This window comes from Erithacus rubecula (assembly GCF_903797595.1).
Source record: "Erithacus rubecula genome assembly, chromosome: 19".
NCBI lineage: Eukaryota > Metazoa > Chordata > Aves > Passeriformes > Muscicapidae > Erithacus > Erithacus rubecula.
The window spans coordinates 10960879-10987264 of NC_136671.1; the positions used below are offsets into that span (position 1 = coordinate 10960879).

The 26386-nt window shown below is 40.7% G+C and overlaps 1 protein-coding gene across 3 annotated transcripts in view; it reads left to right on the plus strand.

Annotated features, from left to right (window-relative positions):
- ATP2A2 (ATPase sarcoplasmic/endoplasmic reticulum Ca2+ transporting 2) overlaps positions 1–26386 on the plus strand; it is a 43817-nt gene that overhangs the window by 15116 nt on the left and 2315 nt on the right. For 2 of the 3 annotated variants that reach the window (XM_079322727.1, XM_079322726.1), the window contains 15 exons: positions 7956–8036; positions 9456–9541; positions 10461–10925; positions 13208–13296; positions 16205–16307; positions 16817–16948; positions 17037–17159; positions 17339–17557; positions 18308–18643; positions 18868–19088; positions 20062–20264; positions 20428–20513; positions 20910–21043; positions 22023–22140; positions 22253–22373. In XM_079322727.1, coding sequence (XP_079178853.1) covers positions 7956–8036; positions 9456–9541; positions 10461–10925; positions 13208–13296; positions 16205–16307; positions 16817–16948; positions 17037–17159; positions 17339–17557; positions 18308–18643; positions 18868–19088; positions 20062–20264; positions 20428–20513; positions 20910–21043; positions 22023–22140; positions 22253–22373 — 2517 coding nt within the window. Of the gene's footprint in view, positions 1–7955; positions 8037–9455; positions 9542–10460; positions 10926–13207; positions 13297–16204; positions 16308–16816; positions 16949–17036; positions 17160–17338; positions 17558–18307; positions 18644–18867; positions 19089–20061; positions 20265–20427; positions 20514–20909; positions 21044–22022; positions 22141–22252; positions 22669–26386 lie in introns of those variants that run through there. The other variant, XM_079322728.1, reaches the window with a different exon arrangement.

Below are 26386 nucleotides of genomic sequence, written 5' to 3' on the forward strand. Positions count from 1 at the left end.
GTTGTGTTTAATGCTGTGGCAGCTTTGCTGATTTGGAATAGCTGTGTGTGGGTCTGACACAGAGATAACTTAATTGTAGGGATTGTTAGATTGATATTGATACATGCAGACATGAATTTCCTAACTGCAGCTTGTTAGGAAGATTTTCCTCTGTGTTCACTTCAGTAGAGATGGTGGAAAAGGTACTGTACAATGAGCAGGAGCTGTTTGGGATGTTGGGGTCACAGATTTGGGATGTGTGCCTTAAATTTGTTTGCAGACCTGTGGTGGGCATGGTTCTCAGAGCTTGTAGTGTGTGATGGTTACTAAGCTACAGAGTTTTTCTTAGAATTGGTGGAGTGACAAACATCCAGATGCTGTCCTCACATGGCTTTTCAGTTTGCCTGCCTTTAACTGGATTATCATGTTGTTGTTGTTGAAGCTGGAGTTAATTGGAGAGTACACTCTAAACTTGGAACCAGGGACTGTCTTAATAAATTAGATACACTTTGGTTTAGTTGAGCTTTTTGTTTTCTGGGTTAAAGTGGTATTTTAAAAAGAAATTTAGGATAGCATGGCCCTACTTCTTAAAAGTTTTGTATTAAGTTCATAAATTAACTGAAAGATTGGGATAAACTGGTTGTAAATCATCTATTTTTTTATAGAAGCACTTTTGGGAACAGAAATGACCTTTGTTCCCTTCCGTTGTATTTTCCTGTCTAAAATATTCTGGAGTAGATACAGTGTATCTGAGTTTCTGTAATTTAATAAATGAAAGTTCAATAGTTGCAGTCAGTAAATGACCAAAGCACAGCCACAGTAGTTCCTCTTTTCCCTGAATTTTTGAAGGGTGATTCTTGTCATCTGTTACTGTATCTGCAAGTACTCAACGTGTTCAAAATACACACACAGTTGCCAGAAGCTGGTGCTTATTAAATTAGTGTATATTTCAGAAAACACAGTTTTATACCTGGCACAGAGTTAGGCAAGAACTACTTTGAGGCTTTTAATTCCAACTGCAGAGCACTTCAGGGCTCTTGGGTGCCTTATAATAAAAAGAAGATGAATTTTGGGATGAAGGAAGGAAAATTCTTGATGTGAATAATGTCAAACTCCCATGTGGTTGTGAAGAGCTCCAGGTTCTCCCTAGTAGTACAACTAAAACCAGATATTGCAGGTTTTATTCCAAAGCATCTGGGTCCTTGTGCCTGTGTTACTTTTCTAACAACTAGGATTGATTTTCAGACTCAGTGCTAGAGATGCAGCTTTACTTTTTCTGGGAGAGTATTGAGATTAGAAAAAGTCAGGAAAAGGATGGAGGAAGGCTTAAGCCCAGAACAGAGACCTGCTGGAGGCTGTCCTAAAGCAAACTGCTGAGAGCTTCTCTTGATGGGCAAAAAGAATTGACTGCAAATGTTTCCTTACCAGGTGCAAACTGTCCTGTCTGGGTTTTAAAGCACATATTTTGTTGGGTTTTTTTTTAAGTACTACTTTTGAACCAGAAAAGAGAGGAAAGTAAGATCAGTGGTTACTAAATACATGTACAAGTAGTGCATAAATCTGTGAGCTTCAGTGAACATTTGGCCAGCACATCAGAGGCAGCTTGGGGATCACAGTCCAAACTCCAGTGCACACTTCACTGGAGTCTGGAGTTATGAGAGGTTCAGCTCAGGGCACAGCCTAAACTTGTGTCACTTTTAACACACATTTGAAATATTGCAAAACACCTTTCCAATTTTTACCCCAATTCTTGTAGCATTTTCCTTCAGAGATACCAAACTGGTAAAAATAGCAAAACTAAACTGGCTTAGTTGCTTGAAAATTGAAAACATACCTGATATTCTATACTCTGACAGAACTGGTACTGAGTGGGTTTTATTATAAGAACAACTAGTACTGAACAAAAAGCTTGAACATCAAGATAATATTCAGTTATTACTGTATTACTCTGGCAAAGGAAGAAATTTTTTTTAAGACTAAAGAAAATTTGCACTTGGAACTTTGCTGCACTTCCAGAGTTCTCTTGGTGTGGAGATGTTTTTCTCTACCTGACCTGGCTTAAGCTGAAGCTTAACTTACCAGTCTGTCCTTTTTGCTATTTGATATTTTTATAGGCTGATCATAAGAGTTTTTCATCTAGTAGTCAGTGGTATAAATAGATCCACTAATTAAAAGCTAAAACTAGACAAATGTGGTTTAGAAATGAGTGCAGACTTAGAAGCAGTGTCCCTGTCCATCAGCACATGCTATCTAATGTTCTGGTGCCCTCTTCAGAGAGAATGACAAGTCTGTTTTTAGAAAATGAAAAGAAATGAGTTAGGAAAAATTTGATTCTTGTGTACTGTTTAACACAGTAGCTCCATTTTTCTCAACCCTCAGTTTTGACCTGGAAATATTTTGCTCCCAGAAAGCAAAGCTTTTTCTGTCCTTTTGCCTTTCCTTGATAAGAAAATAATATATATGTGTTATTTAAAATGTTTTTATACTCTACCCTGAACAGTCCCTGGGTTAGGATTCTCACACCTTGCATACACTGCACAGTAAGCCCTGGGGATATTTTCTGTCTGCCCAGAATGCAGAAGGTGGATGATAGAGGCTGTTTCATTCAAGTTGTCTAATGCAAAGAATGAATTTAAATGTGTTGTTCTGTCACTTTGTTAGTGAAAGCAAGTGCTGTGTTACTCCTATGGTTACAACTGTTGGAGCTTTGCTGGTGTAATCTGTGTTGCTGGAAAATAAATTTTACCTTCCTGGTTTGGAGTGGAAACTCAGACTTAAAATATGGTTCATAATCCCTCTTCTAATTCTGACACTTTGACATTCTTGGCCTTGTATGAAAGTGTAGATGGACTCAATTATGTTCCTGTTTTGTAGAGCTTCTGATTTTTGGTACCATTTTGTTATGCCTGTTCAGGAATACATTAAAATAAATAAAACTTGTTGCTACAGAAGAAAAATAATGTTTCTGATGGCCTAAGGAAATCAAACAAAATGGGAAGATGAGATTGTCTGTGTACAAGGGGGGAAGAGAAGCTAAGCTGAGCTTATGTTAAGAAGTTTAATATAAAAACCAGTTCTGCTGGAGCAGCTCTAAATAAAAGCAAACCATTCTGCTCAGGTGTGAGCTTTAAATGTTACTGTCCCAGCAGTACTCAATTCAACACTCAGAAAATCCTCAGTTCTGTTCATTGAAGTGTGTAGAATCCCTTATCTGTTATGTTAAATCTACTCATTTTAATTCTTAAACTGAGTTCTTCAGTTCTTCCTGTAGGAAGTTTTATTTGCTTCAGCTCATTAGTAAATATTCATGCAATGTGTGTGCTCTAATCTAGAGGATAAACTTATTTTTGGGTAAGAGAGGGGACTGAAATGACTGACTCCTGAAGGCACTAAAATCTCACTAGGAAAAGTGGTTTAAATAACTGTACCAGTAAAACGTCATGTTAAACCAGAAAATAGTTATTAACACTTTGTGTTTTGGCAAAAGGATTAATACTTTTCCTTTGGGTGGTAAAACCCTGTGTGTTTTCACTCAGGTGTTCTGATAGAAGTGTGGTAGGTTATATCTGCTAAACTTGAGAGTATTTCTACTCTAGAAATACTAGATTTAAATGCTAAATAATTAAAACATCCTAATAAAGTAGGAGAAACACCATAGTGTCTTAAAAACCAAAATACATGAACTTGTCAACAATGAAGCTTATTATATAAAGACTTTTTTTTTTTGTTTTTCTCTCTATTTGGTGGTTTACAGCAATAGGTTTGGGGATGCTTTTACTCAGTTTCAGGAACTGTTTGTGTTCAAAAACTGTTCAACTATAGAATGGTTGGAGCTGTACTGATAATTTTTATTACAAAAGTCCAGTTCCAACCCCCAGTGTGCTGATAGCAGATCCAGAGTGACACTGGCTTTGGTTAATGATAAACATAAATAAGAAAGTGTAAGGTACATGCTGTGCATGAGCAGCTCTCCTGACTTCTACAGGAAGAATTACTTTCATTTGCTGTGATCACAAAGAGGGACTTTCTGCAAACAAATCCCTTTCTTTGCTAAGAAGAGGAATTGTTCTTGTAACACATGAACATAAAAAAAGAAGCAAAACTTTTCATTTTTTATAATGTACCTGCCTGTAAAGCTGAGCAAGTCTCCAGGGGTGCAGGGGGTCAGAGTTAACAGAGCTGATATTGCTGTTCAAAGGGCACATTTCAAGCAGCAGTTTTGTTCTGAGGATTGTTCTATAGCATAGTGGCTTTTGAGGTACAAAAATGTTGCTTCCTGAGGCCACTGTCACCAGCAGTTTTGGTTAGAAAATCTGGAATATGGATCTCAATAGACTATACTGAGATATGGTCTAATAATTGGAGACTTAAAAGATGAGTGTGGATCTGTTGTAGTCTAAGGTTCTGTGTTAGTACCCAGAAGTAACTAAAAATACAAGGGACTGAAATTCACTCAGCTTTAAGAGTCATTTTTCTCCACCTTCATTGTTCATAGAATGTGTCCCATCACTTCTGCCCATCTTCCTGGGCTGCTTAAAAGCACAGACTGCCATAGGCTGCAAAATTAATATTGGATTTTGGCTGTAGAGGTTTCCCAGGGAGTGTCTCAAACCATTGCCTGACAGAATTCTGAAATGAAGTATTTAATTTTATTGCTGTGCTGGAAAGTGATGAAGTATGGAGAGGGATATCAGTGCTCAAATGTAACAGCCAGGTAATGTTGATCATTTCACTGCAGGACTTGATCAGTGTAAGTACAAAAATCAGTGGGAATTTTGGAAGGGAACATTGCTGGGTAGGTGGCTGAAGAACCCAGTGTTTGAAAGTAGTAAATTATCCCTGTTTTCAGTTAAAAAAATGTGGCTTCTTTAAAGCAATTGACATAAACTTTAAATTCTTATTACAACAAAGTACTGCTCCAGTTTCTGCCAAGGAGTAGAGATTGTAAATTGTCTGTTTCAGTGTAGATTCATGCACAGTTAAATAAAATGGATATTTATCTTTTTTAACCCCAGGTGACCAGGTTGTTTTTAAACAGACTCATTTACTGTGTGCTGAAGCTCGATATTGAAATTCTAAATTCTGTGCATGCATGAAAGGATCTGTGGGTAAAGCTGTAATGATTCAAACCAAGCCCTTGTCTCACTCCTCCAAACAGCAGTCAGTGCTGTAGTTAGTGGGGCTGTTTTAATCACTAGTTATATATTTGTATTATGTTTCAGAGCATGTACCTGGGCAGTTTTGAAAGCAGCTTATTTTATTTCTTCAGAGCTGTTGTGGAAATCAAGGGACTATTTAGGATTAAAAACTTCAGTTGAAATAATGGATGAAAATATTTCTGCAACTGACTTTTTATTTTAGATGTCAGACTGTGGAATTATATCATTTACTGTAGCAGCCCTGTGCTGAACAGCACTAATACATAATCACTTTATCATTTTTTTTTTTTCAAACCTTGGTTATTTCTTCCATTGGTTCCCTGGACTGAACTATAAGAATTTTAAAAAGCCTCCCAAAAACAAAAACAACCCTTCATTTTTTTTCCTGTTTTAAAGTATATGTCAAAAAAAGCCTTCTCTTGGTAGATGAGATCTGTAATACACTGCTCACTGAGAATTTCCTGTGGTTCTTCTGTCATAGGATGACTTCCTATTTATATTGAGTTTCAGTTGTGCTCTTGAAAGTATATTCAAGACTATAAATGACTTAGTCTCATAGTTGTTATTTTGCAAAGAGCTGTTTGAAATGTCTCTGTAATTGACCCTGAGGTACAGCTTTCCTGCCTATTGGAAATGCCTTGAATATTTTACTACAGCCTTCCCAGTCAGAGAGGGTGAGTGAATAATGTGTCTTATCTTAAATGGTTGAGATAAATTTATAAAGCTGCACTGTCATAATAAATTTAACACTTGAGTTCTAGTGATTCAGGCAGTTGATAACAACAGTAGTAGTTTTCATGGAAATATTGATGTTGAATATCCAAATCTGGTAGAGGGGTTTCTCATTTTAAGTCTTGTGAATATTGAGTTTGAACAACCTGGAGCAGTTCAGAAGTAGGTTAGAAAATCACTTGTGAGCTTTGCCATATGTTCTGTCCAGTTGCTTGAAGCTTTAAGATTTTTTTTATTTTTTTAGCAGCTTTTTTGTGTTCTGCATCTTCACCAGTGTTGCCAGACCTCTCAGCACATTGCTCTGAGGGCTTGGCCTGTCCAGCCAGATCTGAAAAGCAGCTGCTACTGTGTGTCTGCAAATAACCCTCCTCAGGACACCAGGAGAGCAATTGAATAGTTTTGCCTTTTTTGGCCTAGGTCACCATTTGTCTAAGGCTATTTTCTCTTGCTGCTCAAGGGCATTGTGGCTTAAATTAGTATTCACATGGTGGAATGACACATTTGTGGCTGCTTTTTTGTCCCTTCATGTACACATGCTGACAAAAACACACATATAACTCCACAGGCAAAACTATACAATCTTTTGCTGGTTTTAGTGGTTGGAGTTACTCTGGATTTACAGAAAGTCACATGGTGCAAGTTTTCCTAACATTTGAAATTGCACTTCATTCTCCTCTTCAGGGTTTTGTTCCAGTTTTTCACTCCAGGGTGTGAGGGATTGGATGAGCCAAGGCTGTGACACCTCTGTAGAGTTTTTCATGATATTATTTCTTAATGTGCATTATTGCTGCTGATTGCATAAGCAGTTCCTGCAGGAATTGCAGCTTATTTTAATTTCACTGCAGGGACACAGATTCCACCTACTGAAAAGATCAGATGTCTTTAGTTAGTTATGCTCCCTTCTTTATTTCTTTGCATTATTTTATAATAATATAGCTGACACTTGAGTGCTTGCAGTATTAAATTACATTAGGAGTGTTCAATCATGTGTTAATTAGCAATATTGACATGCAGAATGTAGAACCCCTCCATGTGAAACAGAAATGTGCCTCATTAATATGGTTTAGCAAGTTAATTTGTATGAAGCCCTTTATTTGCAGTAGACACAAAATGGTAGAGCTTTTGTTTTTTTCTTAAAAACTAGGAAAAGCTGGATAATAGGAAGTAGGAAGGGAGAAGAATTAATTTTGAGATATTAGGGATGCTGGAGCTCAACTGACAATTGGATTTATTACTGTCATCATTTGGAGTGTGGTGTTAACTTTTATCATCTGCTGCCTTGGTGTCTCAAGCACTTGTTAGTGGATGTTTTGTTGTTTGTGGGTTGCTTGTTTTATTTGTTTTTTTTCAGTGTTGTCTTTTGCAAAGTAGAAATGTGCGTGACAAGACAAACACAATAGAGATCTGTGAAAATTGTAACTAGGATGTGGATTGTAGTTATTTAATAAAGCAGCATTACTGGAAAATAAAGCTACTGTGTGATCTGAGGTTAACTTCCAACTCTGAAACATCTGGCAGAATTCAAAGTATAGCATTACAAGAGCATATTTGCAGAAGCACGTTATTCTCACAATTGGAGCCAAAGAAAAGGAAAATACAACTTCTTTTAGTTTTCTAAATAAATAGATGTGGATAATGTGATCCTTGGAGAGCACAGAACTCACTTTGGGCATAGAGAAAACAGCTGAAAAACTCTGCAGGACCAGTTGTTCTGAAAAGGGAACTCAAATTCACCTTAGCTACGGGTTTTGATTGTTTATAAATATGTCTTCTGCAATTGATACCTTGCTCTTGAGAAAGTTTTCCCTTTGCTTTCAAGTGGCCACGTGGTTGGAAAAACAATCCAGTGATTTACAGCCCCTTTTTTGGAGGTTAGGTAGGGGCATGTCTAAATTGCCAAAGTGATACTCAGATACTCAGAAATTGGGAGTATTGCAAGTCACAAAAGCAGCAATAAGCTGCTGGTGATCTCAGTCATTGTGCAGTTACTGGAAAGTCATTTTCTGGCTGGTGGAGGTAAGGGACACTTGGTCAGTAATCTCTCAAACAGCAAAATTCTGACTTTGTCTTGTCTTTTCTTTGTAGTTGGAGACAAGGTTCCTGCTGATATAAGAATTACTTCTATCAAATCTACAACTCTAAGGGTAGACCAGTCAATCCTCACAGGTACAGTTTCTGTGACTTTTAGGTAATTATGTGCATAATTGAAAGTGCCTTTTCACCATTTATTTGCAATGATCCATTAGAAACAAGCCTGCAGCTGTTGAAGTTCTGTGCATTCAAGTGCAGTAAGTTTCTGATCTGGTAACTTCTAGAGTGACTGAATGTGTTGCTTCATCATTGGCTTTGTTTTCCCTTTAGTGGATGAACATTCTTACTGAGTCTTGTAATGCTTTTTTGGTCTTCCCCTTTCCCCAATAGACACAAGCAATTTGTTGGAAACTAAAACTAAAAAACAAAACAAAAAAAAAAGGATTTCTCTTGTAGTTCACAGTGTCTTCTAGGTTTGTACATCATGTCACCATCCAATATGAAAGTATGTAAATCTCACTAAATGTCTCCTGCAACAGGAGAGAACAACTTTTGCAATGTTGGCAGCTTTGAAGCTGCTGCCACTCAAGCCTCAGTGCACTCGAGCCTTATTTGCTCAAATTCTGTGCACACACATTCGTGTGTTTTCTGGTACCAGCCCTCAAATGCAGGAGCTATTTTTAGAGCCCTTTTCAGATTTGTTGAAAACAAAACAAAGTAGCAGCACTTCTGAATATAGGAAAGAAGCTGGGAATCAACCAAGCATGCTACAACAGTTTTCTTTCAGCAGGAACATGGAGATCTGTCTGCCTGTTTTGGTAGCATAAATTAATGTTAACTAGCTCTGAATTTTAAAACAGTAAAGTATTCATAGGAATGCTATTTTTCATCCTTGAATCTGCCTTGAAACAGGCTCCAGAGTTTCTCACCACAGATCCTGAATAGCACAAGACTGATCAAGCTTTCCTTATGTTTAACATAGGAAAATGGATGCACTCCATGCCTGTAAAGCTGTTGGAATAATAGAAATAGCCCATCAGAATTCTGTAAAAAGGGAATTTTCCTTGCCTCTATTTAAATAACAGAATTCTTGTTTTAAAGGAAGCTTCTGCTGTTTTCAGCCAAGTTGATGCTTAAGTCTTCTGTCTGATAAAATAGGACTGAGGTCTGAGATGCTGCTTAGCAAAATCCTTTTAAAAGGAAGAAGCTTTGGTTCTCTTGAGCTTACACAAAATAGTGTAACTCAGTTACTGAAGCTGAGAGCACCACCTTGTGAAATTTGGTATATCAGTGAACATCTGCTTTTAAAGAAAAGGAACCTTCTGTACCTGTGTGACATGCTTGTAGAAAGTGATACAGAATTTTTGCTAAAAGCCAGATATTCTGTTTTCTTGACCAACCAAAATATTTCCTATTTCACTTAAGCAATTAAATTAAAATCATTTGAGGAACGAATTTTGACATCCTGAAAATTTCAGGGCTGAAGATTTTAACTTTTTGATTCCCTCAGGACTCCAGATACAAAATCTCTTAAGACTCTTCTCTTTCTTTTAGGTGAATCTGTGTCTGTTATTAAGCACACAGACCCTGTGCCTGATCCTCGTGCTGTAAATCAGGACAAGAAGAACATGCTCTTTTCTGTAAGTTGTTTGTTTTGAGGTTTTCAAAACGTTTATGAAGTAACACTAGAGCTGATAAAAATGTACAAAACTTCAGGTCTTGCCCCAAAACCTGCATGACTTTGCTGTGTTCTCTGTACATATCTCTGTGTGTCTCCATACACATTGAACTAAATATGTTAAAAATTAGAATTAACTTTTAATAAAAGCTGTCCTCAGGGGAAGATGTTGGATGAAACCAGTCTATGTGAGGAAAATTATTTTTGTCCTTCACAAGGAAGTCTTGGAGGGTGGAGCACACACACTTAGTGTTTCTGCAGTAATTTCCTAAAGTTACAATTCTTCAGCATGATAAGAGCCCACACAAATTGTGTTGTTGTGTAGCTCAAATTGAGAACTGGCTTTCTGTATAGGAATGAAACAGTTCAAATTTATTTGAAGGAAGGATTAAATATCTTTCATATAAGAAAATAACTTTGCTGGCAGGCAGCTTAGTTTTGCTGTTCATTTCCATGTTAAATAAGTTCACACAGGGAGCCCCAGAGAACACATCTATTACTTATAGTAAGTAACACTAAATCTGACAAAATAGAGCCCTAATTTAAAAAAGAGAGGTAAAACACATTCAGTATTCCAGCTGAAATACATCTCCTAGCTCAGCAGCTGGATTTGGCTGTGGTGCTTGTGAGGGATCAATACTGACTCGTTTTGAGCCTGTTCTGGGAGCAGAAATTCCACCCTGGAGTGTTCCCTTACAGACACAGGCAGTGTCATCCTCTTCCTTTTTTTCCCTTTTCCATATCCTGCCTGAAGCACAGTCTGCACTTGTACGAGGTGCTTTGGTTCAAGGGGTTTTTGCGGTGTTAAATTAAAAACCAAAGCAACTCACCCACAGAACCTGTTTATAGACTGACTCCAAGTTTTCCCTTCTCTCCCTCAGGGTACAAACATTGCAGCTGGTAAGGCCATGGGGGTGGTTATTGCAACAGGGGTCAACACCGAAATTGGGAAGATCCGTGACGAGATGGTGGCGACGGAGCAGGAGCGAACCCCCCTGCAGCAGAAGCTGGACGAGTTTGGGGAGCAGCTGTCCAAAGTCATCTCTCTGATCTGCATCGCCGTGTGGATCATCAACATCGGCCACTTCAACGACCCGGTGCACGGCGGCTCCTGGATCCGCGGCGCCATCTATTACTTCAAGATCGCGGTGGCGCTGGCGGTGGCCGCCATCCCCGAGGGGCTGCCCGCCGTCATCACCACCTGCCTGGCGCTGGGCACGCGCCGCATGGCCAAGAAGAACGCCATCGTCAGGAGCCTGCCCTCCGTGGAGACCCTGGGCTGCACCTCCGTCATCTGCTCCGACAAGACCGGCACGCTCACCACCAACCAGATGTCTGTGTGCAGGGTGAGCTGCTGCTGCTGCTGCTTCTCTCCACAGCCACCCTCAGTCAGCTTTCTCCTGATCCCAGCTCTTTTGGTTCTCATACCATCAAAATCCTGCTTTATTTTTCTAAGATAAGCCTCCGCTTTGAATTCGGTTTTCCACTCTGTAGTCTTGAAGGCTTTTGTCTCTTTCCTTATTTAGTCATGACCAAAAATAGCTGTACCCATGCTCATGGAGGAGAAAGTTGTTAGTAAGCAGCTTTTCATTGGCTTGTGTGTGAGCCTTTCAGGTTACTGGTAATTCTTGGTGTGATTTTTGTCTTTTTTTAGAAGGTTACACTGTAGAACAGGCTGTGTGTGAATGTCAAACACTTGCCTTTTCAATTGAGAAAGACAACAATGGTGGAGAAACTTTACTATGAGAAAAGGAGACTTACTGCAGTAACTTTGGTAGTGAAAGGTGTTTTCACTCCTGACTGGTTCCACCTTTATTTGGTTGTCTTACCCTCATGGCTTTGCTGGTCTGATGGGGATCACTGCAGTGTTTTCAGTGTCCACACTGACTAATCTGGCAGTTTGAGGTGCAGGTGACTCTGTCACCATCATTGCCAGGGTCATCTTCAGTGCTGGTGTATCTTTAGGTAAGCATGAGTTCTGTGCCTCTCCTCTTTTCCTCCCAGTACTCTGTCTAGTGTTGGCTAATCTGGAACTTTTTATGGCTGGTCACTTAACATAATGAATGTTCAGTTACCAGCTTGTGCTTCTGAGTAGGGATTTAATGGAGAAAACACTGAATTCTTCAGTTTAGTAACTCTGGATGTTCACTGGCACAGCAACTCCAACATGAAATGCCCAGAGCCTCATTACATTGGGTTAGAATTCCAAATGTGTGCATGTTGAGAGCTGCATGCCAGTGGTGAAAGTTTGTAAGCCCTAAGCACTTTGTTCTCATGTGATTGATGGCTTTTTCTTCCTAATTGCTGGTTGACTTGTTCTACTTCCTTAAGTATCATAGTATTTCTACCTAAGAGACACAAAGCAGCTGCTCATCAGTATTCCAGAGGAGGTTACTTGCAGTAGAGTTGCATAACTGCCCTAGTCTTTGCAGGGATTTTTTCATCCTGCAGATGCCAAAAGCAGGAGGCTTCCCTGGTTAATTCATCATTTAAGTTGTGTTTATTTAAAAGCTCAAATGCTCTGCTCCTTATTTAGAGGGCTAAATGTTTTAGATTTTGTCCAGCACAACTTGGTTGCTTGGTTAGCTGGAAAAGAACCTGAATTGCAGTTTGCAGAAATGTAGTCTAATACCTGTTAGGATGAGTGTATTTTATTGGGCTCTGTTTTGTGAGGATGCTTGTCTAAAACATAGAGCAGCACAATGAGGGGAGAGGAGGACATTGCTAAAATGTGGCAAAATGGCCTGTGCTAACCAGTGGATCAGAAGTTTCATTAGGATACACCATCAATTAGTGAGAAATTATCTTCTCCAGTGCTAGTCCACCAAGCCATGAGAGTAAGACAGCTTCAGGCACTGTGGTTTTTATCTGCATCCTCTCAGATGTGATTCTGCCTTGCAGCTCTGCTAGAAAGGAAACAAAGGAAAGACTGAGTTGCAGATCTCTTGGAGGTACAACTGCATACTTGAGATTGGTGTCTGAATTTGAAAATAATCATTTCACCAGTGCTACAAGAGCACTTGAGTTGGCTGATTGGTTTAAACTCCCAGTGTCCCATGTGGTAAAGTGACTTTTAACTGGAAACCAGGATAGGAAACTCTTTCACTTAAGGCTGGTATTAAGAGAAACTGGCCATAGTTTGATTCTTGCTAAAACTTCACCTCTTAGATCTCAGCTTCTCCTATTTGTAGATGCTTTTATTTTGTTTTTGGGGAGAAGCTGCCAGTGTCCAGCTGGGCTGCTTTTGACTGTTAGAAAGCAGGGAATTAATTCATGATTTGTGATACATGAGAATTAATTTAGAGGTGTGAAGCTTAGGAAGAGCTTGGATTTAGTGAGGATTGTCAGGTGGTGTGTGAATGGTCTTCCCAGCTGAAGTGTCCACAGTTCCTGTGGTTTTCAGCTCTTTTCCAAGGAGATTTGTAGGCAGAAGGGCTGTTCCCTGTACTTTGTGCTTCAATGTATGGAGCTGTTCAAACATCTGTGGGATCAAAGTGCACAGAATCAGGTCTTGTCTGGTTTGTTTATTCAGGCTGAACTTGCCTCTTGTACCTGCTTGTTTAAGACCTGTTTGAATCTCTTGCATTAATTATTGTTCAAAGACAGTAACACTTCTCTCTAATTTCAGATGTTTATCCTGGATAGAGTAGAAGGAGACAGCTGCTCTCTGAATGAATTTACTGTAACTGGTTCAACATATGCTCCCATGGGTGAAGTGTAAGTGTTCTGTTCAAGTTAAATATTTGTCTGTTTATGCATTCACTATTACTTCAGTCTGGAAAAGGGATGTATGTGATACTCAATAGTGATTGTTAATAAATGAAAGGTCAGCTAGTGAGAATGCACACTGAAGGGCTGGGGGGAAAGTAATTAGCAGGAAAACTAAGGTAAACTGTAGAAAAGTAAACTTTCATAAAACTGAATAGAAGCTCCAGTATTGCAATGTTCCCTTGATAATCTAAAAATTAATAAGAGATAGAGAGGATTTATTTTATTGAAATCTTCCTGGACTGAGATTAGCTATCTCAGTGCTTCTAAGTGAGGTTTACTTTTCTTATTTAAAAACTGGGTGGATCTGAAGAGGTGAGCATTTGCTAATCTGTGAGCTCAGTGTTTCCAGTTTCCCTGTCTCACACAGCAGGGAAGTTGTTTTTTCTGAGGCATCTTCTGAATGTGTTGGAGTTAGCTCTTAAATGGACTGTGAATTCCTGTTCCTGGCCCTCAGTAGTTTATTGGTGCATCTGTACTTGAGTTGATGCATGTTTGTCCCAGCCTTTGCTATTTGAGCTGCTGTTAAACCCAGTCCTTTAGGAAAGGAATGAGGTTTGGTTTACTTTATCAGCTGCAAGTCTCTGCTAGTGAGGTAAGTGGTTCATCCTGAAAACTTCAGGAATTTTTAGGGCTCTGCTTCCTGAAGAAAAGCCTCTTGTTACTAGGTTGGTACAGCTCCTTTTACTTGGTCAGTCCTCCATGTATTTTAGAATCTTATCAATTCAAGTTTTTTTGCAGAGTAGAATTCTGCTGTGGATGAAATAGAATTTAACTTCAGTTATTGTAAACACCCAGCCTTGTGCAGTTTCACTCGTGTGCCTCTGACTCCTGCAATCTTGCCCATCTCAATAGTGACTGTCTCTGTTTAATTTCCATAGCAGTTAAGACCTGGTGTTCCCAGCAGCTGGAAATCTTAATTTCCCAGTTCTCTTTTTTGTTTCAAAGCTAATTGCTGTCAAAAGCTTACTCTTTCATTTCAGGAGGCATCATTTGCTTAGACAAGGTGACTCCAGACCTTGCAAAACTCACAGCTATTGCACTTTAGCTGGGCTCACAAGAGCTCCAGATAAACAAAATAATAAAATAGAGTGTGGTGACAGATGTGGGGGATAATGAAACAGCAATGTTTGTTAATGTGCTGTTTTCACTTGCTGAAGTTGAGAAAATGTGAACAAGTGTGTTAAACTTGCTGCATTTGGGGACACAGAGGATTCTGAGACAGGGAAATTGCCTCAGGCTCTTAGTGGAGCATAGGGAAACTCAGCCCAACTCCAACCCTTTGGACTGTTTTATTTCTGCATTTATGGACAGCTTTTAAAGCAGTGGCTTTGGAGAGGTTTTAAGTAAATTGACTGACTTCACCTTGGATTGCAAACTGTCACTGAAAATGAAGTTGGGGGGTTAAGAGGCAGTTAATCAATTGCACTGCTCCAGATATCAGTCATTTCTGACAGGTCTTACTTGGTACTTCAGACACTGTTGACTTCCACAGCCTATTCAGCTTCACAACCATTAAGTGTTTTTGCACTAAATCAGTAATTTTTCACTTGCTGTTAAAATATATGACACCCTAACTCACCTCTAAGCTATAAAATCACAAGTATTTCTTACTAAAAACCTCCCACATTTCATACTGATTTGTTTTCCAGGGATATTGGGGGATGGTCTAAGTTTGGAGTAGTTTTGCCATATCTCAGCACACTCAGTCCTACTGCAAACTGAGCACACAAACCCAACAATAATTAAGAACTGCAGCAAAAGCTGGCAGGTTCCATCTGACCTTCAAATGAGTTCATCTTGGAAAAACCTGAAGCTGTAAGGCAAAAAAATTCCTTTATCCAGAACTGATCCCAGCACCTTAAGACTCTACATTTGTTCTTCAAAAACTGTTGATAAGGAACACAAAAACAAGGGTTATAAAAAGCACACCCTGGTATAACAAGTTATGGATATTCCAATATGCTGGTGCTCTCTGAGTTCAGAACAGGTGAAAACAGGAAGTTTGGGGTGGGAAATGTATTTGTATCCCTAAGATTCATTTTGTTCTCTTGCTGTGTTGCACAACACTGGAATTTATTTGCAGTACCACAACTGAGCAAAAGCTTACATAATGGGACATGTCATGGTCTGAGTTGTGAATTCTTATGGAGTAATGATCCACATCTTTCCACCATCAGATTTTTTTTTTTCCCTTTTTCAGAGCTTTAATAAAAGATGTTACATATTAGCTCTGTCCTGCTAATTGGCTAGGGGGAAAATAACAGTATTGAACACTGTCCTGATTCTTTTGTGCTTGCTGTAGAAATATGGGAATGTTCCAGAAAAGGAATCAATTCACTGTTTCCAAGTGTGAAAGCAGAGAAGTTGCTTCTTACTTAGGATGTAAAAATGATGCTTTACTTCAGGAGAATGTACCTTCCCTCTCTCTGAAGCCTTGAGATATTGATCTCAAGTGTGTATCACTATTAGAAATGAGCATTTCTTTTCTGTGGAGTTAGTCTTGTGAAATGACTTCACTTTTCATGGCTTTAGGAGGCTCACATATTCAATTGTTAGAAAATTAAACCTGCTTTAATGCCTGCTGAGTGCATTCTCCAGGCTGCTGTGTGGCTGTCACTGGAGAAAGTGAGGTTTTGTCACTCAGGGAGTGATGTCATCAGTGATCTTCTCATTCCATTTGTGATTCTGTTCCAAACTTCAGAACTCCCCTTTATCAATCCTGCTCTTCCCAACAACTTCTGTAGTTCCAAGTCCATAAGTAATGAGCATTGTACTGGAAATGCAGTAAAGAGGATAAAGAAAATACAAGATGCTAATACTAAATAACTAATCTCCCCTTTTCTTCTCTGGAAAGGCATAAAGATGACAAACTCATTAAATGCAGTCAGTATGATGGTCTTGTGGAACTGGCAACAATCTGTGCACTCTGCAATGATTCCTCTTTGGATTACAATGAAGTAAGTTCATATCCTGCAACAGAGGAGAATGTGGGAATGAGGATAAATGTTCCCATCTGTCTGTGTAATACCTTTCAGTGGTAAATCCCCTTCTCATTAAGGGGGGGGGAGTATTTAGGCCCTTTGAAGTATTAATTCTGATAATTACTTGTTTGTTGAACACGGAGAACTAAATCCAGAAGCAAGTATAATCTGTAATTTGGAGATTTCTTGATGCTGCTTTTCTGCTTTATGGTTGCTACCAAGTCTCAAAATGTCTTAAATGCTTGATGATAAAATACTGACATCTCTCTCTGCTGCTCTTGAGGGTAAAGGCTTCAAATTACTACAAATCAAACTCCTCAAAGCTGCTCTTTTAAAATAGCTAAATAGCTTTACTTATTTCACGAGCTACATTAAACCTTGTAAAACTTTTTTTTTTTCCCCCCCATTGTGACACTTGAGCTTTTGTCTCTGGTAGGTTCCAGGTGAGGTTTAAACTCCTGTGCTTTTGTTTGCTTTGTGTTAAGGCTAAGGGAGTTTATGAGAAGGTTGGTGAAGCCACAGAGACAGCACTCACGTGTCTGGTTGAGAAGATGAACGTGTTTGACACAGACCTGAAGGGACTTTCTAGAATCGAACGTGCCAACGCCTGCAACTCTGTGAGTCCCCTTTCACTGCCTTTGTTTGGGGACACAACTCTGTGGTGTGTATCACCTCAATGCATTCTCTGCTTTTTGTTTTAATAAGGTGATAAAACAACTCATGAAGAAAGAATTCACTCTGGAATTCTCAAGAGACAGGAAGTCCATGTCTGTCTATTGTACTCCGAACAAACCCAGCCGCACGTCCATGAGCAAGATGTTTGTTAAGGTCAGTCCCTCACTGCAGAGAGTGAGGGGGTGGAATGGCTGCAAAGGAGCACCCTGCTTCAAAATTATGGAGCAACTATCTGCAGCTTGGAGTGGGAGGAAGGACTTGGTAATTTAAGCAAATGTTGTAATGGAAAGGGATTTATTAAGGTCAATTATTTCTTCTTTTTGCCTCTGCAGGGTGCTCCTGAAGGTGTGATTGACAGATGTACACATGTCCGTGTTGGAAATGCTAAAATACCTTTAACCCCAGGAATTAAGCAGAAAATAATGTCTGTCATTAGAGAATGGGGAACTGGCAGAGACACATTGCGCTGCTTGGCTCTGGCAACCCATGACAACCCTCCCAAAAAAGAGGAAATGAATCTGGAAGACTCCTCAAATTTCATTAACTATGAGGTAAGATCAGTAGAACTTCTCCCTCTCCCAAACTGGAGAATGGATGGTGAATCCTTCTGTTTGATTATTCCTCGAGGAAGTTACATTTGAGAATTTTCTGTCTGGGTATTTTTGATGTCAGACACAACAGTTCCCCACTTGTATGAAGGGAATGCTCAGTCTAAGAAGAGACTTTGTGTTTTGGAAGAAACTGTTGATGGCAGGCTGCTGAAGCTTGGCTAAAAGCACAAGAAGAAATCAGTTAAATAAAAACTGTGTTGTGGTTTCAGCTTTTACAGTTTGTCAGTTGGGCATTGCTCAACTGCAAGACCTTTTTGGGGATTTTGTGATGAAGATACCTGCTCTGGGAGTCAGGTTCACTTCCCTGCCTCTGTGCTGTCAGCTGCAGGGACTCAGTCCATGATTATCATCTTAGCTGCTCTGTAATTTTCCAGTGAAATCTGTATCTGGTATTTAGGAGGAAGGTTATAACAGTTGCATGAGTTTTTGGCTTGTGCTCTCTCTGCTCCTGGCACTGATGATAAAAATGAATGACTCAATGCTTGCAGGTTAAATTTCCAAGGCTGGCAAGCAGAGCATGTTTTAACTGGTAAAATTAATGCATTAGAACCAAAATTTGGTAAGGCAGGACAAGGAGTGATCCTAAATGTCACGACACAGATGTAACATGCAGAGAAAACAATTATTTCACTGCTTCCAGAGGAGAAATCTGCAGGATCTTACACTAAAACTGGCTGTATCTTGTTTCAGACCAACCTGACATTTGTGGGCTGCGTGGGAATGCTGGATCCCCCGAGGATTGAAGTAGCTTCATCCATAAAGCTGTGCAGACAGGCTGGCATCAGAGTGATTATGATCACTGGTGACAACAAGGGCACGGCCGTGGCCATCTGCCGGCGCATCGGGATCTTCGTGGAGGATGAGGACGTGTCCACCAAAGCCTTCACGGGCCGCGAGTTCGACGAGCTGTCGCTGGCGGCGCAGAGGGACGCCTGTCACCACGCCCGCTGCTTTGCCCGGGTGGAGCCTTCCCACAAATCCAAAATCGTGGAGTTCCTTCAGTCTTTCGATGAGATCACAGCCATGGTGAGTGATGGGTACTTGGTTAGAAAGGCAAATGTTGTTTCAACTCTAATTAGGGTTTTGCAGAGTAATTCACCATTGTGGAAAATACTTGCTTCTGTGTTTCCTTGCACTTAGTGAGTTTTAAAGATCCAAAACCACGCCCAGTGCAAAATTCCTTCCTGGATCTGTATGTTAATGCCCAGCTTATTTACTGATTCATTTCCAACCTTGAATTCTAATTTTAGACTGGTGATGGTGTCAATGATGCCCCTGCACTGAAGAAAGCAGAGATTGGAATTGCCATGGGTTCTGGTACTGCAGTGGCCAAAACTGCTTCTGAAATGGTTTTAGCAGATGACAACTTCTCCACAATTGTGGCTGCTGTGGAAGAAGGACGTGCCATTTACAACAACATGAAACAGTTCATCAGATACCTGATCTCCTCCAATGTTGGGGAAGTTGTCTGGTAGGTTTACGTTTATTTTTTCTGTGAGCTAGAGTAGTGATGATGGAGTCTTTCAGTATTTCTCACTAAAACCAGAAGAAGAGGGTCTCCAGGTAATGGATCTCTGTGGCAGTTGCACGTTTCTGTCTTTAGTGAAGAATTGTAGCTTGCCAAAAAAGTTGCACATTGTGTTATTTAGACTATTCTAGCTCGGTAGATAATGCTTTCCAGTTATTTCTATGATTGGAACAATTCCCTAGGGAGGGAAAACCAAAACCTTAATCAAACAGTACGAGATCTGGAATTTCAGATAACATAGTCCCAGGCATAGCTTAGATGTTTGTTTAACCTCAGGTTCCAGGAACATGTCTTGTGTTCCTCTGGGAGGAGCAGTGGTGACCCAGCACCACAGAATGCACTGCTGGTGACAAAATGTAAACACTGATCTCCTCACAGTCCTTCCATCAAAGCAGACTTTTCCCAGAGTGGGATAAAGCACAGCAATTGTCTTGCCTTGTTTTTTGTCAGCTTTAAGGCTGTCCTTCATATGGCTCTTGCTGCAGCCCCTATTTCTGTTTTGTTTATTCACACAGGCTTGGAGCCAAGAAAGTTAGAGGCTCAATAAACTTCTGCAGGGACTAGCAGTAATCTAGGGAAATGAAGCTGAACTAAAATGTGTCTTTAGAAAGTGGTTTGCAAGCCTTTATCCATGTGTATGTATATATTTACCTATACAGACAAGTAGAGTGGAGAAAAACCACCCCTAGAGTCAAATTTTCAATTTTTGAAGCTATCAGAAAAAGACAGTGCTTCAAAGCTTACATGCCAGTGGTTAGTCTTTGCTCTTGGATATGTGTTTATAGTTTCCTGATTGTGAATATTCAGCTTGTGATCTTCAGTGAGTAAGAGAGAACAGAAGTGCTGCTGCAGGTTTAGACTTAAACATTACTGACATGCACAAGGATAAGCTTGTAACTGGTGGATTTCTTTGTAGTATCTTCTTGACTGCTGCCCTGGGTTTTCCTGAAGCTCTGATTCCTGTTCAGCTGCTGTGGGTGAACCTTGTGACAGATGGGCTCCCTGCCACTGCCCTGGGCTTCAACCCTCCTGATCTGGATATCATGAACAAACCTCCGCGCAACCCCAAGGAGCCCCTGATCAGTGGCTGGCTCTTCTTCCGCTACCTGGCTATTGGATGTAAGTGCTCAGGGCTTTATTCCCTTCAATCAACTAAGACATTCATCACAACCTGTGGTTTTTTCAGTCCTTGAAGTCTTGAGGCTGAAGTTCAAGTGTGTCAAGTGAGGTGTTGTCTTGCATACAGTTGACAATGCTGAGAAAAGCTCTTTGTTTCTCGCAGGTTACGTTGGTGCTGCCACAGTGGGTGCTGCTGCTTGGTGGTTTATTGCTGCTGATGGTGGTCCAAAAGTTTCCTTTTACCAGCTGGTATTTGCTCAGTTTAATATCTTTGGGGGGAGGGGGGAGGTTTCTGCTTCTTTCATACTTGAAATGACTGTACATGTTTGAAATGACTGGTAGGTTAAGGGAATTTATATAATTAAGCATTTTCAGACTTGTTCCTGTAAAACTTGATCATGATTAATTAGTCTTGATAGCAAAGCTCAGTGGTGGGATACCTGAGCTTGAAGGACAAATTGTTGTCTTGTAAGTGCAAGTCTAATGAGGATCTTTCTAAAGCAGGCACAAGTTTGTAAGCACTGGTTTTAGGAGTCACACATATACTATATACTTTCTATAATACTGCTTTTTTTCCTTAGTTGCCTATTTTACATTTTAAAAGTTAACAAGCTGTGGAAGTGAGCTGACTGTGTTCTGTTGCAGAGCCATTTTCTGCAGTGCAAGGAGGACAACCCAGATTTCTATGGGGTGGACTGTGTGGTGTTCGAGTCCCCGTACCCGATGACAATGGCTCTGTCTGTGCTTGTCACCATTGAGATGTGCAATGCTCTCAACAGGTTTGTATGTCCCAGCAAAGCCAAGCCCCTGCACAGCTTAGCCAAAATTCTGCTTTTTGTGCAATCTGATCCTTGGTGGACAGCTCAGCTAATGAAGAGTGAGTCACACTTCCCTTCTGAGTTCTGGTAGTGCAAACAAACTGACTCTTAGATAACACTGGAGATCTCTTATCATAAGGTGTATTTTTAAGTCTGCCAATTCACTCTGGTATTTTACAAAGCAAAAGCAACTGGAATATTTTCCACTATTTTTAATCTAAGCTTAATCAATCAGATTATCCCTACTATGTTGGTATAAAGTGATATCAAGGAGAACTAAAATAAGAATGCTGAAGATATGGAAAATAATTTTTCCTGCCCTAAGGGAGTGTGGGTTTAGCCAATTAATATTAGATTATAAATGGAAACCACTAAATAGCACAATGTCAAGGGTATTTTTCTTCAAATAGCTTAGAGGTCAGTTAATTTAAAAACAAATAAACTTGAAATGCAAGTGCACTGGGGTAGTCCTACATAAAGATACTGCTCTACATCTGCTGCTCTGGATGTCAGCCTCTTCTCCAGCACAGCCTAAATGCAGATGGAATCAAGAGCCAGCAACTAAGAGGCTGCAAGTTCTTGACCTTCTGTCAGTCTTTCAGTGGGTGCACTTTGGACCCTGGTAGACTCAGGAGGATTCTCTCTTAGGCTGCCATGTCCACAGTCCCCTTTCCCTCCCGTGGAGAGGATTTTGGGGTCATAGTGTGAAGAACAGACTAGGTCAGGAGTGAGCAGAACACTTGAGACTTTGAAGAATTGACCTGAGGCTGGTGGTGACTGTTCTGCTCTGCTGAGTTCAGGCCAGTTTAAAGTTGCAGCATCCAAACTGTGTGCTGGGCTGTTTCCTGCCTGGGATCCCTGTGCTGTGCCAGGCTGCTCTGTGGTTCTCAGAGCTTCCTGTTGGTGCTGGAGTCACACATGAGCCGTGTTTCTGTTGCAGCCTGTCAGAAAACCAGTCCCTGATGAGGATGCCCCCGTGGGAGAACATCTGGCTGGTGGGGGCCATTTGCTTGTCCATGTCCCTCCACTTCCTTATCCTTTATGTGGAACCACTGCCAGTAAGTGCTCATGCCTTCCCCCATCCCTGAACTTCCAGACAGAGCAAAACCTTGTGTGGGGCTCGAGACCAGGCTGGAGGGGGAGCTTGGTAACCCTTGGCTTTTCTTTCAGATTATCTTCCAGATCACCCCTCTGAACGTGACACAGTGGCTGATGGTATTGAAAATCTCCCTCCCTGTCATTCTGCTGGATGAAACACTTAAATATGTGGCCCGTAACTACCTGGAACCTGGTAAAGATGATAGTGTGCGGGCTGCCACCAAACCCTGTGCTCTGTCAGCATGCACCGAAGGAGTTTCCTGGCCGTTTGTGTTCATTACTCTGCCCCTGGTTATCTGGCTTTACAGCACAGACACTAACTTTAGTGATATGTTCTGGTCTTGACTGACATGGTGACGAGTTTTACATTCAAAGGAAAGAAAAAAAAAAAAGTTTAACTTAATTTTTTTATTGTTTAGAGCAACTGTCTATTTCTGCTGAATTTTCACATGAACATATTTGCCGGTGATGGAGGTTTCATAATCTAGATTTTGGTTTTTTGCTTTTTCTGACTTCAGTGGGGGCAATATATTCCTCTTTTATACACAGTTAAAGTGTCCATTGACATGTACAGAGAACTAACACTATTTTATGCAAATATTTTTTTTGTAGATGAAAAGCATGTACAGTGTTCTGTTCAATAGTCTATTCATCATGTAAAAAAAAGTAAATTTTTTTTGAGCCAGCGGACACTATCAAACTAAATTGGCAGCAGATTTTAGGGAATGAATGTGTGTTGTCTAAAACTAAAAAAGCATGTAACTGTTTGTCTTCTGCATGATCATCCAAACTTAATTTGTCATAAGTCAGGTTTTGTTCACAAGCAGAACTTTCTGCACTGGGTAGAGAGTCCTGCTCCCTGGGTCAGGATTTCTTCTCGGTCCCCTCTTCCCTCACTCTTGGTTCTTGACTGTCCTTGTTTACACCACTTTCTGTATGAGGTATGCCTGATCTTGCTCGTGCAGAAAATACCATTCCAGGTGCAGCCTGCTGGGGTTCTTCCATACTCTCCACACACATAGGGTTGTTTTTTTTAAGGATTATTTATTTGTCTATTGTATTTTATTGTAAAACACCTTACTTTGCCAGTGTTGCCCATTATGCAGGGATAGGGAGGGCTACTTCTGTATCCTTAAATCTAAAGCCTTTTTAACACACACAATCTGTTTGAATTCAAAAGAGGGTTTAAGTTGGGGTTTGATACCTTTTTTACACGTCAGAGCCTTTCTTTTCATTTCTTTTTTTTTTTTTCCCCTTTTAAGATCAAAATTTGCAATGAGACCTGAAAAAATAACTTGCACTGCATAGGTAGAAATTGGATTTCCTACACTTAGGGCACTAATGCTCAGTTGTATACATGGAGTTACTCTGCTGGCCTGTTGTTAGCCTGACTTGAAGTAACAAGCTCGTGTGTGTTTTTTGTAAAATCTGTAAATAGCACATGACCAAATTGAACATATTGTATAGAACTATTTTTATTTTAATGTGGCACTAACCACCTTCATTATTACGGTAAATGTTAAAGCATGTTTTCAAATTCAGTCCTGTATCAACAATGTGTAAGCCATTAACAGTCCTAACTGTGGTGTTTTTCTCCAATGCCTTCCAACTTTCATCGACTAAAGTGAGTATTTTTCTTCCATTTCACCCTGCCAGTGGTGACTTGCTGTAAAATAGCATATGCTGTATACATGTTGAAGAATAAATAGTAATTTCCTTCATTCCCATGCTGTGTTTTGTCAAACTCTGCTGTGCTACATTATTATCACCACTTTAGACTCTTGTTTTGTGGTCTGAAGCTCAAATTACTGATTCCAAAGGCAAAACACTTGCTTTTGGTTTAGTGTATTTTAGGGTCTTTGTTTTATAGCACCTGGGAGCCTTAGTGCCCCAAGGTCTTACAGCTTTTGGTCTTAAGTTTGAGATAAAATCAGAGAAATCTGTAACTTAAGACACTGACAGCTGTTACCATAAATGTTTAGTGTCCAAAACTCTCTGGTACTCATGGTCAGGTGCTGGTTTAGTCCAAAGCTTTTCCCTGCTCTGGAACAGGGGCTGCCCCTCAGAGCTGAGCATTTTCCCTGGTCCCTGCAGTGCTCAAAGGGCAGGTGCTGCTCCTGGCAAAACCAGCTCATTATTTGTTTTTTGCCATCTGAGAAGGCAAAAGAACAGTCTCAGCTTAACAGGGCAGTCTTTGAAACCTGCCCTGGGGTCACTGTGTCTGTAGAGCAGCAGGTGCTGTTATCTTGTGCTGGCTCAGGCTGCTTTAGTAACCAAATTCAAACAGCTTTGTGATCCCTCCTGGAGGGGAAGGATAGTTCCAGGCTATGTTCTCTTGGTGCCAGCTGGAATCCAGCAAGCACACATAATTCTCTAGGTTTAAGCTCTCAAGTGGAGAGATGTTCCCTCAGAACACAGAGGCTCTACCAGAAATTCCACTGCATTGTGATACTTTGTTTATAGAGACTTTGACTTGAGTTGATCCCGAAGTGGCTCAGAGGAGCCGACCTGATGATGTAGCAGGTGTGTTGCCAAACTGTGAGCATTCAAATCCCCTCAAATGCCCTTTTTTAGTGTGGAAGAGCCAAACTAAGGTTTTCCATTCCACAGAACCATTGCCCTGCACTGGCCTTTTGCTGTTTCAATAACAAATGAGCAGCATAAAATTCATCCCTGTTCCTTGAAACAAAAAATAATAAATAGTTCCTGTGATGTAGGACTCCTTGAGATCAAAGTGTGTACCAGTGTGTTATTTGCTGGAAACAAATTAGCAGCTTAGTTCTGTGTGTTTCCACTGCTATTGACAGACATTTCCAGGGCAGGAGTGCCACTGAATCCTTGAACACGGGTTCTGCTGAACCTCAGAGCACCATGTGGTGGCCTTTTTAAAGTTACATGTCTGGCTGCCACCATGAATAATTCTGCTTCTTGTACAATCCTGTTCCTGTCTTTTATGCCCAATAATCTGGCTGAAGGGGAAAATGACTGTCAGTGAGTAGAATTCAGAATATTCAGAATTCAGCACCTTCTCTGTTGGATGTGTCAGTGTTGAAGATGAATCTTGCTGCTTGTCATGGATTTCCATAGAGATCCAAGAGCTCATTCATGCCACTGTCTCAGAGGCACTTGGGCCTTGTGTTTCTTGGACTTTGCCTTGAAATCTGGATCAGTGGTGGGCAAATGGAGATTTTGGGATCCATCCCTGCAGGCTCCTGAGCCTGATCAGCTTTTACAGGGTGCTCCTACAGAGCCCTAGCAATCTTCATCTGCCCTGTTTTTCTTCTATTTCTCCCAGTCCTGTCCAAGTTTCTCTGCAGAAATGGAGCCATAGGGTTCCCCAAGATCAGCATTTGCAGATTTTGGGTTGGATGGCAGCTGAGCTTTCAGAACTTCTGTTTTCCAGGTGCTGTGAATCCCACCCCTGGCTGGTTGGGATTTGCCAAATGCTCAGACCTGTCATGAGCTTCCTCCTGGGCAGTGAGGCATCCTGGAATCACATCCTTGTGATCCTGGAGCTGGAGTGCTGGGTCTGGCTTCAGCCCTGGCAGCTGAGCAGGCTGGGAGAGGCTGCAGGAGGAACCCAGGGAGCTGAGGGCTTTTCTGGCATGGAAAGTACAGAACTGCAGTGCAAAATTTGTAATTTCTGCAGGAATTGTCTGAACTGAAGTGTTGATCCTTAGCTGTATAGATCCTGCCATCTTTCAGCCTCAGCCTTTTCAGCTGGAGAAGCCAGGAAGGGAGGACTTTTTTAGGACAGACTCATTTGCCAACATCTTAAAGTCAAATCTCGTTTGTCCCCAAATATTTCCTCTCCAACCATCCCAGTGCTGAGGTTGAAGAAGGTAACTCCTATTGAACCATGTTAGCCCAGAGAATGTACAAACAGCAGCCCTTGTTCAAGCAGGACTCAGAATTCCCCAGGCTTGATCTCCCACTCCATTCTTACAAAGTAACTTCATATTTTTTGTTTCTCTTTGCTCCCATCTCACCGAGCTTTTTCATCTCTGCTGTTTTCTGGATTCCTTGGTGCCCTCACACATTGCTGCTTATTCTCTGCTGTGAGAGGGGTGTGTAAGACCAGGATCAATCGTGTGATTGATGCTGCCTTATGCTGGGAACACCAGGAAGGATATTGGCTTGTGCTGGGAACCCACTGGGGTTTGGAATGAGCAGCTCCTCCTGAATCTTGTGTTCTGTAGCAAGGAG